Genomic DNA, 17889 nt, shown 5'->3' with positions numbered 1-17889 from the left:
AGGAAGGAGTCTGGCGGCGGGGAAGGAGACCAGGTGTAGGCGTGACGTTGACGGTGGGAAGATCTGTGGCAGTGGCCTAGGCCGGATCGCTGAAGGGACAATATTGTCGACCGGCGATGATCCTTCTTGTGCGGATTGGTTGTGGGGGTTTGGACAGGGAATCGCTAGCAAAAGCCTCGCCGAGCCGTTTGGCCGGCTGATGACGGCGACACCTTTTGGCGTCGTTCCCCTCCCTGAAGGCGTCGTTTTAGCGTACCCCTCTCCTTTCCCTACCATTCTCCAGGTGAAAACCTTGCTTCGGCTTCCGAACGAGCGGTGGCGGCGATCCACGTCGCGTCCTCCTTGGGGGCACCGCTTTGGAGAAACTTCTTCGTGCAAGGATGTCGTTGATGGTCTATGCATTTGCTTTGAAGCTTTTTAGCCCTAGCTTTTGATGAGGCCTTCTATTTCTAGCTCCACCTTTTGTTTTGCGGTGGACGACCTCGCTCTTTTTTTGATTTTGTTAGGTGGAGTCGGAGCTGCTTTGTCCGAGTGACGAAGCTGGGCAACGATGACACGCTGCATTTTCTTTCTAGGGGTTTTGTTGTTGGCCGTGAATAGATTGTGGCGCTTAGGCAGCTTTGGTTGATGTTCATCTTGGGAAGTCGAAACCACTTGATCATTTGCAGCATCTAGGTTCCGATGGTGCATCCGGTTTGAAGTCGAAGCTGCTGTGTCGCTTGGCGGCAAGCTTGGCAACGATGACACGGTTGAAAAGTCAGAACCCCCTATGCTGTTTTGGTCAACCTTGGTAACGACATCCTACGTTGGGCTCCGTCAGTGGTTTCAGCTGTTAGTGAGTTCTGGCGTGTGCTGTGTAACTGTTCAGCCAGTCGGTGGTTGGTTTTTCTTTTCTTGTAACCCGTCTAGGGTTTTTACTACTACTTATTGAAAATATAATTGGCAGCTCTCCTGCCGGTTTAGTTTTTTTTTTAAAAAAAAAAGTAGAGTAGTAGACTTCACCTATCGTGCAGAGTTGGAAAAGGACGGCCCATTGGGCCCAATAATGAGGAGAGTTATGTTAATCGGACCAAAGACCGCAGGTTCGCCTTCCCCTAGCGCCGGTCGTCTCGGACTGCACCTCCGCCGCCGCCCGCCGTCGATCTCCAGCTCCACTGCATACAATACTACGTACCTCCATAATATTTGGTGTAAACTCCAGGGAAGGAATTTCTGCTGGTCGGTAGGTATGAGGTTAATTTCTTCTTTAATTTCTCTCTCCATTTATTATTGATCTTCTCGTTGCTAGCTGTGTTTGCATGGTGTGTCTAATCTGGATTAGAATCAGGCCGGATAAATAAGTATCGTCTCGGCGTTTGGAGCAGATACGTACCATGGGACGACGACGATTTGTGAACCTGGTGGTGCAGGGCGCCGGTGGACTCTATTCTCTGCGCCGCATACCCGCGAATCGTCTCTTCTACCCATCAACAAGAGCAGCTGAAGAAGCAACGGCAAAGTCACAAGAATCATTCATGGAGGAGCACGGTGGCAGGAAGCATCCAGGCCTCCACACCATGGAGATGTTGGAGAAGCTTCCCCGTTCGACGTTCGCCTTCGAGCCGGCCCCCGTGGATCGCTACCATCTTAGGTCTCTCGACTTCGCCTGTCTCCTCGGCCACGAGAGCAGGATGCTCACTGCAGACAACAGGGGAAACACCGTCGTCTTCGACGCCGACTCCTCCTCCGTCCTCGCCTTCCCCAACCTCATTTCTCCCAAGAGGTATAACGCCATATCCCTCTCCATTATCAACAACGATGGCAGCAACAACAACAACGGGTTGGAACCACCGCCGGAGGACGGCCTCTACGTGATGACCCGGAGTCCCGACGTCCACAGAATCAAGGATGGTTGCTTTGAGGTGCTCAACTACTCTTCTTCCTCTGCCGATTTCCGTGAGATGACCCCTCATTGGGTTTCTCTGCCACCACCGCCCTTCGCCGGCTGCATGAACGCCGAAATTACCTCCTACACGGTGGTTCACGGCACCACCATCTACATTTCTTGCAATAAGCCAATCCATTCTACTTATGCCTTCGACACGGTTAGCCATGAGTGGCGCCGGCTGGGCTCCTGGACAATGCCATTCCATGGCAGAGCTGAGTATGTGCCGGAGCTCAACCTCTGGTTTGGACTGTCTGCTCGCCACCCCTACAGCTTATCTGCTTTTGATCTCCTCTCCGACGACTCATCCGTCGCAGCAAAACCACCCACGGTGCACCATACTTGGGTGGACCTTGACATACCTCAGTCCTGGTTGCCCTGGAACATTCATCTCATCAACCTCGGGTGTGGCAGGTTTTGCATCGCCAAGTGTCGAAACATGAATTCGGCAATAATAAAAGGGGTAGCGCACGAGACCTAAAAGTGGATGGATGCAGAGACAAAGGATTTAGACAGGTTCAGGCCCTCTCAATGAGAGGTAATACCCTACTCCTGTTTGGGGATTTGAATCCGCCGGGTGTATTATAGATCTGACAATCATATGTGCTCCTGCCCCCTAGAGGGCCTCCTTCCCACCTTATATAGGATGGGGGCAGGATTACAAGATAGAAACCTTAACCAATACGGTATCGGTTTCCTAAATCTATTTTACAATATTATTAAATCAGGACTTTAGGCCGCTCCATAATATAAAAGGAAACGTAATACCCAAGTCATGATTCGTTACATATTCCATAGATATAAGCTATCCCCTATGACTAGTCGGATAACCATGCCGTGTGGGTATGGGGTACCCATAATCTCCACAGTAGCCCCTGAGACCTTCATAGTCGAAAAGATAATGTTCTCTCGAACTAGATTACTCCAAAGCCGAGTGCTTCAATCATCTTTGCCATGGTCTCCCGAGTACTTTTACCAAATCTGAAGACTGTGTAGGGCTGGAAAATAAAGTCAGGTGCATCGACTAGATGCACCTAATAGGTGTGTGGTTAATTGAACAAACCAAGCATATAGTCAAGGAAAATAATCCAACCAACTGAGTGATTTCGATAATCGTAGTCAACCAAGAGACTTGATATTAATATATAGCATATGCGGTGTGAATCCCCCAAATAACATGATCCATGTGATATACCGACTGCGTTGTAAAAATTGATGCGAGCAACCTAAAGTTGACTACATTGAAAATTCACATAGCAAAATAGCTATAAAAAGAGCTTGATGTTGTGAATAAAGAAACTTCCAAAGTATTGGGCATACACCATGCGCACACTGCTTTAACAAATGTGCTTAAGTCCCTAAAAGACACATGATTTAACCACACCTGGAAGTATATGGCATATGTGGTGTAACATCCGAGTAAATAAACTCATAAGGATTTACCAACCGTATGGAAAATGACCAAAATATATAATCAGCCTAAGCCATAATATTGGTCAATAAAAATGCACACTTACGTGGCAAAAGGCAATGATATTGTATCCAATCAATTGCTTTATAAACCCAAACAGCGCCATGACTATATAAAAAAGTCAGCGGGGCAGCTATATAAAGCTTTACTGTTTGACACTTTTTAAGATGCATTGTACCAACTCCTAAAAAGTTGAGTAACTGTGGTATAAAAGGATTTTAAGGTATTGAGCACTTGATCACCCGCACTTTAGCCTAAGCAAAAAGTGCCTAAGTCCCTAAAAGAACGTGACAGGGCACACCTGAAAATATGGGCTGCAGACATATTAGGCCTAGGCCAAAAAATATGCCTTCAACACCCTTTAAAGGATGGCGCATGTAACATGCTCCCGAGTAATAAATCTTCCGGGTGATATAGACCAAGTGTAGCTCATAAGAATAGCTTCTGATCTGAGTGATTATCTCTTATGGGGTACTCCAAAATAGATATAAAAATTGAATCCCGACTGGCGCAAGTAGTCGGTTGATAGCCCTTGTGGGGAATAATGAATAGTCCAGCCGTTAAGCATATGAAATCGACTCGTGACCATAAATTCATGTTGAATGTATCCGGAACAAGTCCAAATTGAAGATATGATCCTTGTGATTGAGTTGATAAGCCCCTAAGCATATATGGCTTGTCCTTCTGTCATAGTCAAAATTGTCCATTGGCAATAGCTGATGCAGTCGACATGAAGGCAAGATGATGAACATGGGGATGATATCGCCCGTCAGAGGTGACAAAAATGTTGGTGGTGGTAAAAACGGTGACACCAATCAAAGATGATGAAGTCGCATAGCCATGGAGGCGAAGAAACCAGTCGGCAGCAGTTAGGTCAGCTAGCAGTGAAGATGAAGACGCCCAACAACAACGACAGAGTAGTCGGTGGCGACGAAAGCAAGCCGACGATGAAGACGTAGACACGTATCGATGGTGATGGCGAAATCCACCAATTATGAAGATGAAGAAAATAGTCGGCGATGGCAAACGCATCCGACGGTAATGATGATTAGCGGCAACAGAGATAGCCGGCTATGATGACGAAGTTGCCCATCAACGGCAGCAGAGTAGGCTATGTTGAAGAGACTTGACAGGATGTTGATGAAGATAACCATGTCGTTGATCCAGTCAATAGTAGTGTAGCAGTCCATGATAACGATGAGATCCTCTATCGGCAGTTGCATAGTAGGCCAACCGTGAAGACGAAATAACAAGTCGGCGATGAAAGTCGGTGATGACAAAAGCAACCGACGGCGAGGACGTAGTCACCCCTTAGCAACGGCGGAGACGTCAGGGCCGATGAAGTAAACGTGCTGGTGATGATGTCAGTGACAACAATCCATCAAACCATTGAGAAGATATCGAAGCTTGAGAAGTTTCCTTGATGTGAGCGTGTGCATAAAGAAAACTGATGCAATGCTTCTTGATTTACGAAGATGACTGTAGAACTTAGTGTTACAGCTGTTGTAGATGCTTCACTTGGAGGAAAGTAGATGTTGTTGTCCAACTCGTCTAAACCGAGCTGATTGGTTGATAACTCCAAACTCCCGAACATGTAGATTAAATCTTGAACTTGATACTTGAGAATTTTGGAGTAGATTATGGCAGCGCTGAGAAGCCAAAATTGTCGGTGAAATAATTGAAGTTGCTGAAGTAGAACATCTGCTCCGAAGCAAAGATGAAGACAATGACTCCTGGATAAATTGATTGCTTCAGCTTGTCGAATTTTGAGAGTCTTGTATTTGTGTAGCTCCCGACTCTTTGGTTAATTGGGAAACAACTGAACATAGAGTCGAGAACTGTAGCTTCTTGTCATCGAGTAGTCATCACTTGAGTGAAGATACATGTTGAAGATGTCCGAGTAGAATTCTTGAAAATTGGAAAACCACTTGTTGTAATAATATAACACGACATCATAGTTGATAATGCATGCCGAGATGTCGAAGCTCCTATAGACGTCATGGCTGGTGAAATAGCAAAACTTGCGAAGTAGCGGCAATTGAGTTTGCCGATGCCGAAGATAATAAAGATGAAGTCGCTCCACCATGGTGACAAAGTTGCAAAGCCGTGATAAAGTGAACACGAGTCAGTGGCAACAGAAGAAAACCGGTGGCAAAGACGTGTAGTTGTGAAGATAGATACTCCAGTCGGCGGCGGCATAACCAGTCGGCGACGGAAGACGATGATGTCCATTAGTAGTGGTAGCGGTATAAACCAGACATAGAGGCGAGGGCACTAGTCAGCAACAGACGAGACAACTAGTGATGAAGACGATAAGGCCAATCAACACTGGCAGAATCATGCAGCCATGGGAGTGAAGAAACTAGTCGGCAGTAGACGTAGATAGCTTGTGTTGAAGATGATGACGCCTATTAGCGGTGATGGCGACGTAGCCAGCCGTGAAGAAGATAGCATCAGTTGGCGTCATAATAGGCCAGACGTGCAGGCGGAAACACCAGTCGGCGGCGGACGAGGCGGCCGGTCGGTGAAGAGGTAGACGCCCAACAACGGCGGCATAATAGGCCAGCCGTGCAGGCGGAAACACCAGTCGGCGGTGAACAAGGTGGCTGGTCGGTGAAGACGTAGACGCCCAACAACGGCGGCATAATAGGCCAGCCGTGCAGGCGGAAACACCAGTCGGTGGCGGACGAGGCGGCCGGTCGGTGAAGATGTAGACGCCCAACAACAGCGGCATAATAGGCCGACCGTGCAGGCGGTGACACCAGTCGACGGCAGACGAGGCGGCCGGTCGGTGAAGATGTAGACGCCCAACAATAGCGGCATAATAGGCCAGCTATGCAGGCGGTGACACCAGTCGGCGGCGGCGAAAGCAAACCGGCAGTGAAGATGTAGACGCCTAACAACGGTGTTGTGACCAACCAACCGTATAGGCGAAGACACCAGTCGGCGGCGACGACGGCAAGCCGGTGGTGATGTTCTGACTGATCCATTCCTGGAGCGTAAGAGATAAGCTTAAAGCCATAAATCCCTTTTATGCATATCTGGATTTGGATCCTACAGAACAAACATATAGGATGAGTAGTATCTGATGTAAATATAATACTTGAGAAAAATGCAAGTATTTTAAAATGTTTATAAATATGTATTTCTCCTCTTGTCAATTTTGATTTCCCCGAGCAGATGACTCCTTACGTTTAAACACTCTGCCTGACTAGTCATAGCCCCCAAGCACCGGGAGTTGGCCTAGGCACTTCCCAAACATGCATATAAGTGACAAGAGTTCGTCATTAATGGAACAAAGTTTCACGAATCAGTATTTACTACTCGGGTACTTTTGCAATTGTAAAGAGCAGAAAATAAATTTATCTTATCTCCATGCTTTTGATTTATTCTGATTAATACTTAGCACCTTGCGTTACTCGGTCCATATAACGAGCCCCCGGGTGCTAGGAATCGGCCCAAAGGCAACTATCCATCGACAAACCAAACGGAAAGCATACGAAGATAGAACTCCATAACTCGATAGGCACTTTTGTACTCAGATTATGTCGCAAGCAATCAAGATAAATATTATGAAAAATTGTTTAAAAAATATGATATAACATCTGTAGCCCCCGACTCACTAGTCAACGGCAAACCAGTTGATGTAGTGAGGCAGAGGAAAAGGAAAATATCATATAAAGAAGAAAATTAATTATGACTTAGCTTTCTAGTCTTTCCCTTGGTGACGACCGAGGTGGCCGATGTGGGAACAAAGTCATCCATTAATAGCAATGAAAACACCAGCCATAGAAGCAGCTTGAGGCAACTGACGATGAAAGTGAAGATGCCCATCAACGGCGGCATAATAGGCCAGCAGTGCAGACGGAAACACCAGTCGGCGGCGGCGAAGGCCAGCCAGTCGGTGAAGACGTGGACGCCCGTGAACGGTGGTGTGACCAACCAACCATATAGGCGAGGACACTAGTCGGCGGCGGCGAAGGCCAGCCGGCGGTGAAGTCGTAGACGCCCAACAGCGGCGGCATAATAGGCCAGCAGTGCAGGCGGAAACACCAGTCGGCGGCGGCGAAGGCCAGCTGGTCGGTGAAGACGTGGACGCCCGTGAACGATGGTGTGACCAACCAACCGTATAGACGAGAACACTAGTCGGCGGCGGCGAAGGCCAGCCGGTCGGTGAAGTCGTAGACACCCAACAGTGGCGGCATAATAGGCCAGCCGTGCAGGCGAGGGCACCAGTCGGCAGCGGACGAGGCGGCCGGTCGGTGAAGATGTTAGTTGGCAACAGCAAAGGTAGCCGACACGGGTACATACAAAATAAATCAATGAACAGATCATCTGCTTAGTACCACGTAAAAAAATATAGGTATAAAGAAGCTTGTGCATGTATGTTTGCATATATCAATGCATATACACGGCTTGCATATATTGATTAATTAGCCAACTAATCTCCTGTGGCATGAACGCTAGACACATCCACACATCACCCGACAGGTCCTGCCATGCGCTCGCACAGATCGCAGGTCCGAGTCCAGATCAAATCCCCGTCAGAAGCTTCTTGAGATGGGGATCGGACACGTTCGACTAGTGGTGCATGCAAAATAATAAACCACAGATCAAATAGAGATTAGTAGCAAAAAGAAATAAAAAAGTATAGATGATTATGGATGTTAATCGATGCATGTATGTTTGCATGTAGATCGATGTGTAGAAGAAGTCGGTGTGTCAGCCAGCTTGCCAGGAAAAGCATTGATTAGCTATTAAAAGAAAACAGATGCTTTACGATCTCTATGCATAGCGTTATTAGGTAAATTGTGCATCTTCTCCATAGCTTGCATGCATGCTCCTGTTTGCACACGCTGGCTGTGCATGCATGCCGCCATGAACGTTCCAGTGGACATGTGCTTGTTTGATTCGTAAATCAACAAATGCACGAATTTGCTTCTGGTCGTCGGGTGTTCCTATGCCGAACCTGCGGCATCTCCATCTGCAAGGAAAGGAGCACTCGGACACGGCTAGGCGCCAAAGTAGGCGACGGCGATGGCTGTGTCTCAATTTTAGCCAGAACGTGAAAATAATAAAAATAACAGTAGATTAAAAAATCAATCTCATAAAAATAAGATTGGAACGACAAACCCGATTGAAGATTAGAGCCACTAAAATCAATAAGATTGATCTCAGCGTTTCTTCTGAAGTTGATTCCATCGCACTTTTCGACGGGTAATTCGACGCAACCCCTACCTGGCGCGCCAACTGTCGAAACATGAATTCGGCAATAATAAAAGGGGTAGCGCACGAGACCTAAAAGTGGATGGATGCAGAGACAAAGGATTTAGACAGGTTCAGGCCCTCTCAATGAGAGGTAATACCCTACTCCTGTTTGGGGATTTGAATCCACCGGGTGTATTATAGATCTGACAATCATATGTGCTCCTGCCCCCTAGAGGGCCTCCTGCCCACCTTATATAGGATGGGGGCAGGATTACAAGATAGAAACCTTAACCAATACGGTATCGGTTTCCTAAATCTATTTTACAATATTATCAAATCAGGACTTTAGGCCGCTCCATAATATAAAAGGAAACGTAATACCCAAGTCATGATTTGTTACATATTCCATAGATATAAGCTATCCCCTATGACTAGTCGGATAACCATGCCGTGTGGGTATGGGGTACCCATAATCTCCACACCAAGATGTTCCATTCTATTTTGGGTGATCGCACATTTTGTTCCTACTCTGACAGTGACGATGGCACAATTGAAGACTCTGACCCAATTCATGGGAGTTTCGCTATCTTCACTGGCCTTCACATGGTTCGCCCTCGTGGTAAACATGATGATGTCCAGATGATCAAGCACAAGTCCATGTACTACCAATTTTTCGATGATTACATCGAATGGGTTATCTGAAGCTCATGATTATTTTGCTATAAGCACAGCTAGCATATGTGCCCTAAATTCACTTTGGTATTTGAAGCAACGCAGCTTTAATCTCATATACATATGTCCATGTTTCTAGCTACCTAGTGGTCTATATATCAGAGACTCTACTTAATTGGATTGGAGTAGTAATTAGTAGGATTGTAAGAGACTCTTCTAAATTAGTAGTGGTTTCTAAGCAATTAATATTTCTAAATTAATAGTACCTAATAAGTGCCACATCACTGCCACATGCGACGAAGACCTAGTCAAAAGAGGCACGTAGGTTCCACGTTAGTCAAAATCGGGGCCAATACCGCCAGAGGGCATCGTTTGCACTGGTTTTGTAAGTTTAAGTTTGGAGATACATTGTATCCGTTTTACGGTTCAAGAATGATTTTGTAATTTGGTGATAAGAGGAGGGACCTCTGGTGTGCTTTTTCCTTAAAAAAATGGAGCACCGTACCACTCGAGTAAAAAGTTTGTGGGTCCATGGGCCAAAGACAGCTGAGCAATCCCTAAAAGCGACGATTTTCTTTTATATTCACTACTACAAAACGATTTTCCTGTACATGCCCCTCTTTAGATTGCAAACGAACCGTAACTGGCCGCGTCTGCAAAAATCGTACTCTATTTTCGTGGCGGGTCCTTAAGAGGACCGCACGGAAAAATCTAATTCTGCAAACAACACTTAAGTGGACAGCAAGCAAAAATGAACCTATTTTCGCAGGCGGACCTCTTAAGTGGACCGTACGCAAAAATACAGTTTTTTTATCCCATCCCCTCTCTCTCTTTTCCCTCTCACTCACTTCAATTTTTTCACCTTCTCTCTCTCTTTCTCCCTGCCTTTCCTCTCCTCTCCTCTCCTCTCCTCCAATCCAAGCGCGTGGGGCGCGGGAAGCGGCTAGCTCTCCGCCGACGACGAGGCAGCGGCCGAGAACAGGCGGGAGGCCGTGCGGCGGTTGGTGATCGGCGGCCGAGCACTCGACGGCTGGATCCATGCTGCCGCCGCTGACGACAACGATTAGGCGGCTGGGAACGATGGGCTCAGGAGCGGCTTGGTGGATGGCGGAGGCCGTCCCCCGCCCAGATTTGACGGCGGTGGCGGCGAGCAGGCGGGCTCGGACGGTAGGGAGGCGTGGCGGCGGCAGATCCGGCAACGGCGACGGTGATGACAGCGACCAGGAGGAGGGCGGCGACGACGGCTTCTAGGGTTAGGGTTTCGGATTTTTTTCTTTTTTTTTTTTTTTTGCATGTGGGCAACATAAGCACCCACTCGCGAAAATCAGATTTTCGTGTGCAGGTGCGCCACCCGCACACAAAAATAGCGATTCTTCTAGACCCTATGGCGCGTGCGGTTAGCCCTTCCTCACACGAAAACCCCTTTCGGACCGCACGGAAAAAAATCCTTTTTTAGTAGTGATTTATTTTTTAAAAGATTTACAAAACTAAATTACCAGTTCGAAGTTATGCAGAAATGTACTCCTTATGTCCTACCGTAGGACAAGACATATAAAACGAGACATATAAATCATCCTATGCTTGGACGAGAAATGTGACTTGGCAAACGACCGGATAGGCGTGCTGTTTAAATTTTGCGAGCAAGGTGCTGCCTCTGAAAAGGCATGACGAAATCGCTCTTTGTTAGGGCAATCTACTGTTGCAATGGCTTATCTAGAAAAAAAAATAAGTTGGGTGGCAACGGACATATTTTACAAGTGCCCCCTCCCGGTAATAAATCGCTCTGCAGGAGGATGAGTCTCACATTTCCTATTCTACGGTAGGACGATTTATATGGCTCAACGCACCATAGAGAGGAGGAGTATATTCATGCAAAATTTCAAAACGGTAATTTAATTTTTATTTTACTAAAAAAATAATATAAGAAAAAATCGCGACTAGCAGGACCCAGACGGCCCTAATCCGTGCCATCGCGCTGAGGCTGAGCCTCGGCAGCCGCCGCCATCCTTCCTGACTTGTCCAACCCTCCTCCTTCCTTCCTGTAGATTGCACGCTGCCCCTGTAGATCAGCAGCTTCCATCTGATCTGCATCCCGGCCGACTGTCACAGATTGCAAGGAATTGAAAGGAAATCCACATCCTTTGCTGCTGCTGCTGCAGGTATGGGTTTATTTTGCTCCATCCATTGTTGTTTCGTTCTATTGGTTGGTCTGGTTGCTCGTCGTGTTTTGTTCAGGGTTCTAAATCTCCCGCTAAACTGCCGCTATCTCCCGCTATAGCTCTTTCAGAAGAGTTTCAGCTATTTGCTCTCATGTACAATTTAACCGCTATAGATCCATTTAGCCCGCTATAGCTGTTTGAGAAACTAACCGCTAAATACCTTAGCCTGCTATTTAAAACATTGGTTTTGTTTCTTTTATTCCTTTACGGAATTACTAAAATTGTGTCTCCACAATTCTTGGCTGATTATAGTCAGATTTATCAACATCATATCGATTCTCAGATTCGTTCTATTGCACGCATGCAAGCCCGTTTTGAAGGCCGAGTTACCAACTGCTCTTAGCTGGCATTTTTCTTCGGTCAATGTAGTGTATGATAAAGATAAGGTTAAAAGGTAGTCACATCAAATTTGAACTACAATTACATGTCACTTACATTACAGTTACACCGTATTAAAAAATGTAGGTTTAGTTCTATGTGCATGTAAATTTATATTTTTATCTATTTTTGCACAGACCTTGCCTGCTAGCTTTGGTTTTTAGCTATGCAGCTAGTAGTTATGCTATAAGTTCAGTACTGTCAAATTGTTTCATCAGTAATGAGCTTTTGTTTTGTGTGTTACAATTGTTTTGTCCTGGCCGTTGATCTGTAATGGTGAAAAACTGACTGTTTTTAGGCTGAAATTGTGGCAACAGTTATATAGGCACTCCCACCCAACAATAGAAATATAGAATCATCCCATCAGATAAGAAGATCAGTTTTGGTTCGGAAAAAGATATGGGGAGGCGATTTCTGAACCTTGTGGTGGAGAACGCCCGCAGTGGACTGTATTCTCTGCGCCGCATACCTGCAAATCATCTCTTCTACCCATCAACAAGAGCAGCTGAAGAGGCCACGGCAAAGTCCCAAGAATCATTCAACGCGTACGTTAAGGAGCACCATGGCAGGAAACACCCAGGCCTCCACACCTTGGAGATGTTGGGGAAGCTTCCCTCTCCCATGCTCAACTTCGAACCAACCCCCTGGGATGGCCAGCGTCGATATAGGAATCTCGAGTTCGCATCTCTCCTCGGCAATGAGAACAGGATCCTCTTTGCCGACCACAGTGGACATACCATCGTCTTTGACGCCGACTCCTCCACCGTCTTTGCCTTTCCCAACCTCATTTCTGACAAGGGTTGTGCAGCCATTTCCCTCTCCATCAAAAACAACAACACCAATAAGAACATTAGTGGCGGCATGTGGGATGAAGACAGCCTCTACGTGATGTCCCAGAGTGCTGACCCTGAAACCAAGGATTACTGCTTTGAAGTGCTCAACTACACTTCTTCCTGTAAGGATTTTCGTGGGAGGACTCCCTATTGGAGTTCTCTACAGCCGCCGCCCTTCGCCAACTACATGCATGCCGACATTACTTCCTACACTGTGGTTGACAGCTCCACTATATATGTTTCTTCTATGGAGCCAGATGCTACTTATGCCTTTGACACAGTGGGGCATCAGTGGCGTCGCCTGGGCTGCTGGACAATGCCATTCGATGGCAAAGCTGAGTATGTGCCGGAGCTCAAGCTGTGGTTCGGACTATCCGTCAACCACCCCTACAGCTTATGCGCTTGTGATCTCCTCTCCGATGCAGCAAAGCCACCCACGGTGCAGCAGCAGCACACTTGGGTGGACCTCGACATACCTGAATCCTGGTTGCCCTATAACATTGACCTCATCAACCTGGGCAGTGGCAGGTTTTGCGTCGTCAAGATTTTCCGTCATATGGCAGATGACTGCACTGGTTTCTCCGATTACGATGACGATGACGCAATGGACTCTGACCTGATTCAAGGGAAATTCGCTGTCTTAACTGGCCTACAGATAGTTCGCCCTTGTGGTAAAGATGGTGATGATCAAGGTGGTGTCCGGATGATCAAGCACAAGTCCATGTACTACAACTTTTGGGACTATGAAATCGAATGGGTTATCTGAAGCTGAGGGTTTTACTATAAAAAAAATGGGACCAATCTAGAAAGGACTAGATTGATTTTGAATTAAGGAGGGGGTGAGGCTCGAACCCGGACCGGCTAGCTCGCAGCTTGCGTTGCTAGCCGGGAAGACCCCAGGCCTTTCTCATGAGGGTTTTACTATCAAGCAGCTATCTAGAATATGTGCCCTAATTTCATTTTGATATTTGAAGCAATTAATTCTAGCTTTAATCTGATAAGCTTTATATCATGCACGTTTCTAGCTAGCTAGTGGACTGCTGTAAAAGACCCTAGTTAATTAGTAATTAATAGGATTGGATTTCTAAATTAGTAGTGGTATCTAGGTATAATATTTCTAATTAGTACCTGATATGTGTGTACCCATTCTAACGCAAATCGAATTGGTTCTGAAACTAATATCATTTTGCTATATATGAAGCAGAATGGGTTCGCCTAAACTGATTTCATTTTCATATGAAACAATATGCTTCATTTGATATGCAATTTATCATCCATATTTCCGGTGGACTGTAAGGGACTAGTGAGTAGGATTGAAAATTTGGAACTCTAAATTAGTGCATGATCTGTAAGAGTCTACTTTGCTAATTGTATGAAGCAGTATCACTCTTGCTGGTTGTATCTTCAAGAGAGCTATCTTGTCAGAAATGGAAAGGCAGAGAAAACAGTGGAGACTGAAGATTTTTCCTTGTCAGCTGAACTAAATTTGGCCAAGTGTTCTATCTGAAACTAATATTATCGTTATGATTTCTATGAATCAGCCAATATGGCCTAATCTTATTCATTTTGATACTCTGAAAACTGAAGCAATGCTTTTATCTGATATGCAATTTTGCGTCCACATTTCTAGTGGACTATAAGAGACTAATGATCAAGTAAATTAGTGGTGGTATACTTAACAGTTAAGTAGGATTGGAATTCTAAACTAGCTAGTGGCATGAAATATTCTAGTGTCTTTTGGCCATAACTGAATGACATTACTGGGCTGGCGTGTCATTGTGCTAGCTAGTTAGTGGTACAGCAATATGTATCTTACTGTCATCTCCTGATTTTCACTACCTCTCTGCAACCAGAAGCTTCATCCGTATATGTTGTTGAGCAAATACTAGTTCTGAATTCCTTGCAACAGTACAAAGTCATGTGTTGTCTCCGCTTAATAAGCATGATTATTTGGAGGAAAGCAAACTTATTCATGGAGAAGGGATAATTAGTTGATGGAGTGCTTGATAGATATGATATAAATTTGTTGCCTCTTGCAATGCCTGCACAGTTCCCCTTCCTGGAACATGTGAAGATGAAGTAAAACCAACCTAAAGGGTGAAAGCCAATGTAAGAAATGTCCCATGTGACAGGGTAGAAAAATAAAATTAAAACATTTGAGAATATATAAATAGAGATTTTTTATTGTCCTTGAGGAGAGGAGGTACCATATCCTGGCCGTTCGTTACATTCCATCTAACGGCTGGGAAAGTTTCGGTACCTCGTGGTACCGCATCACCGTGAGAGCAGGTACCGAATGGCTTTTGATGATGGGAGGGCACGATTGTACTTTCGCATGTACTAGTGCAGGTAGCGAATCCCCATCGGTCTGGGCAACGAGTTCAGTGCGGCAGATGCAACAGCCTCCCGAGCAGGGGGAAATCGCAACGGCGACCCTAGGGGAGGTAGGCAAATGCAGGGACGCCGGCTCAACTACTACTCGACCTCCTCCTCCCTTCTTTCTGTGCTAGTACAGTAGAGGCAGTGATCGTCGGAGTGGACGACGACAGCGGAGACCTATTGGATGTCGGCGGCGGCGGACTGTAGTCAGTGCCGTGCTCCTCCCAACTCCCCTCAGCGCCTCCACTCAAGTCGGGTCGTCGGGAGATGTTGAAAAAGATTAACCCGTCCATTGATTAGTTCAATCGGATTTTTCCTTTTCCGATATAGGTGTATATGTTTGTTTGCACAGCAGTATCGCAGAGGGCAAGATCTGGTTTGGGAGGTATTCACGTGTTCTCCCTCGAATCCCTACCCATTCAATTTTTCTTTTGTCTTTTCTCCTCTTTCTCTCGTGCTCATGAGAAGACAGAGCTCGCAGTCCATGGCGACTGCCTCGATGCGCCACGGCGGCGCGACGGCCTCGATGGGCGGTGGCAGCGGCAGCGGCGACAGCGGCCTCGATGCGCGATAGCGGCGACGGCCTCGATGCGCGACGGCCTCGATGGGCGATGGCGGCGCGGCGTAGACGGCCGGCAACCTGATACGGTAGATGAGAGAGAGGAGACCTCATTTTTGTTAGCCCGATTATACCCCTCTTAAACCAACGGTTAGATTAGATTGGTACCTCGTACCTCATAGTACCTCGTGGTACCTCTTCAAGTATGGGAAAGATGCTAATATAAATAACTTGTTTGTTTTCAGACAATGTAAATATGATATCTGATATAACCCTTTAAAAGGGCCAAGTGGTTCGGTTGTCTTCTGGAGTAGTTTATCTTCTAGCTTGCCACCTTAGCTAATTTCCACTTTATATTTGGGCTGTTATCTTTTGGTTTAGGGGTGATAGATTTAAAATGTTCTATCTGTTATCTCCTTGTAAGGTGGTGTCCTCTACAGTTACCTAGTGGTACCAAAAAAAATCCTTACTATGTTTCTTTCAATAAAAGCATCAAAACTCCTCTCCTTTTTTTCAGGAAAAAAAAAGGGGAAAGGGGGGGCAAATCAGTTGAGAAGGGCACATTTTATCAGCATCAGAGTTTGTACAGTTATCACCATATATATAGAGTAGATGATAGGGGAGCAATCCAATCAGAAAATAATCAACATTCTTGCTGGTTGTCAGCTACCGTGCAAGAACCAAGAAGAAGGCCCTGTATTCTCTGTTTCGCCTTCATCTAATCCATCTGATTCCACCGCCGCTTCTGCTAATAACTTGTTCTCTTTGATTCGATTGATCAGAGCGACAGATCGATGGGTCGACGGCGATATCTGAATCTGTTGGTGCACAACAACCACCACGACCTGTATTCTCTGCACCGCATACCCGGTACCCGCCAATCGTCTCTTCTACCCATCAACAACAGCAGCCGAAGTAGCAGCCATGGCCAAGACACAAGATGCAACCAAGTCCTACATCGATCACGATGGCAAGAGGCCGCATCCAGGGGCGCTGCACTTCATGGACAGGTTCCGCAATTTCCCATGTCCATTGCTCAACCTCCAGCCCACCCCAATGCATCACCGAAACGAAAGATCTCTCGACTGCGTCACCCTCCTCGGCGACGATGAGACCAAGATCCTCACTGCCGACAACTACGGACACACCGTGCTCTTCGACGCCGCCTCCTACTCCGTCGTCCACTTCCCCAAGCTCAATTGTTCCAAGGGGTATGACGCCATGGCCGTCTCCATCAACCGTGCTGCACCCCAAGAACCGGACTGCCTCTACGTCCTCAACCTCAGAACCCACCCCACTACCAGCAACCATTGCTTCGAGGTGCTCAGCTATGGGGGTTTTTGTGAAAGGATCCCCATATGGCGTTTTCTACCGCCGCCGCCCTTCACAACGACCACCCAAACTACAATTACCTCCTACACGGTGGTCGGCGGCGACACTATCTACGTTTCTTCCAAGCTCTGTGGCACTCACGCCTTTGACACGGTGAGCCGTCAATGGCGGCCTATAAGCAGCCTCTGGTCAATGCCATTCTTAGGCAAAGCTGAGTATGTGCCAGAGCTCAAGCTCTGGTTCGGACTATCATGCCACCACCCCCATAGCTTGTGCGCTTGTGATCTCACCAACATTGCACAGGGTCAGTTACACACTTGATTGGATCTCGACATACCTGAATCCTGGTCGCCGATTCAGCTCGACCTCATCAGCCTCGGCTCTGGCAGATTTTGTGTCGCCAAGATGTTCTCTTCTATGATGCAAGATGACGAAATTGACATGGAGTTTGCTGTCCTCACTGGCCTGCAGATGTTGCCTCCCCGTGGTACCAAAGATGATCAACAAGTGCCCTGGATGGTCAAGCACAAGTCCATATACTACCCATTTGGCTACTATAACATAAAACGGGTTTTCTGAAACTAGTGATCATAGTATCATTTTGGTTTCTATGAAGCAATGCTTTTATCTGCTACTATGCATTTTGTCGTCCACATTTCTACTGGACTGTAATTAGGAGGGTACAACTGTGCCTTCTGCTTGCATTGCAGACACTGATTTGCAACCCCCTCCCTACTCTTCCGGCAGGCGGCAGCATATATATACATGTGTTTTGAAGCATGTATGTATATGCTCCAGCCTCCAGCAATACCAGTATCTTACCAGGATGAGTACAGCTAAGCTCTTTTCTTTTGCACATCACAGCCATATATCTTACCTGAAGAACTTACCATAAGATGTGAGATCAACCATGA

At 46.5% G+C, this 17889-nt stretch overlaps 3 protein-coding genes across 3 annotated transcripts; all 3 read left to right on the top strand.

The window, feature by feature from the left end:
• The first annotated feature begins 1373 nt into the window (after positions 1–1373).
• On the top strand, positions 1374–2405 carry LOC136354752 (uncharacterized). The gene has a single exon (XM_066306405.1). It carries the CDS (start codon positions 1374–1376, stop codon positions 2403–2405), a length of 1032 nt encoding a protein of 343 aa, XP_066162502.1.
• A 9787-nt stretch (positions 2406–12192) lies between these two features.
• On the top strand, positions 12193–13615 carry LOC107278207 (uncharacterized). Its single transcript, XM_015764094.3, has one exon. It carries the CDS (start codon positions 12272–12274, stop codon positions 13469–13471), a length of 1200 nt encoding a protein of 399 aa, XP_015619580.1. The 5' UTR covers positions 12193–12271; the 3' UTR covers positions 13472–13615.
• Positions 13616–16204: 2589 nt separating this feature from the next.
• LOC107278454 (uncharacterized) lies at positions 16205–17831 on the top strand. Its single transcript, XM_015763579.3, has one exon. The coding sequence runs from the start codon at positions 16568–16570 to the stop codon at positions 17294–17296; it is 729 nt and encodes a 242-aa protein (XP_015619065.1). The 5' UTR covers positions 16205–16567; the 3' UTR covers positions 17297–17831.
• Positions 17832–17889: the final 58 nt, after the last annotated feature.

Source organism: Oryza sativa, chromosome 12, assembly GCF_034140825.1.
Source record: "Oryza sativa Japonica Group chromosome 12, ASM3414082v1".
Taxonomy (NCBI): domain Eukaryota; kingdom Viridiplantae; phylum Streptophyta; class Magnoliopsida; order Poales; family Poaceae; genus Oryza; species Oryza sativa.
This window is presented reverse-complemented; position numbering and strand designations above follow the sequence as displayed.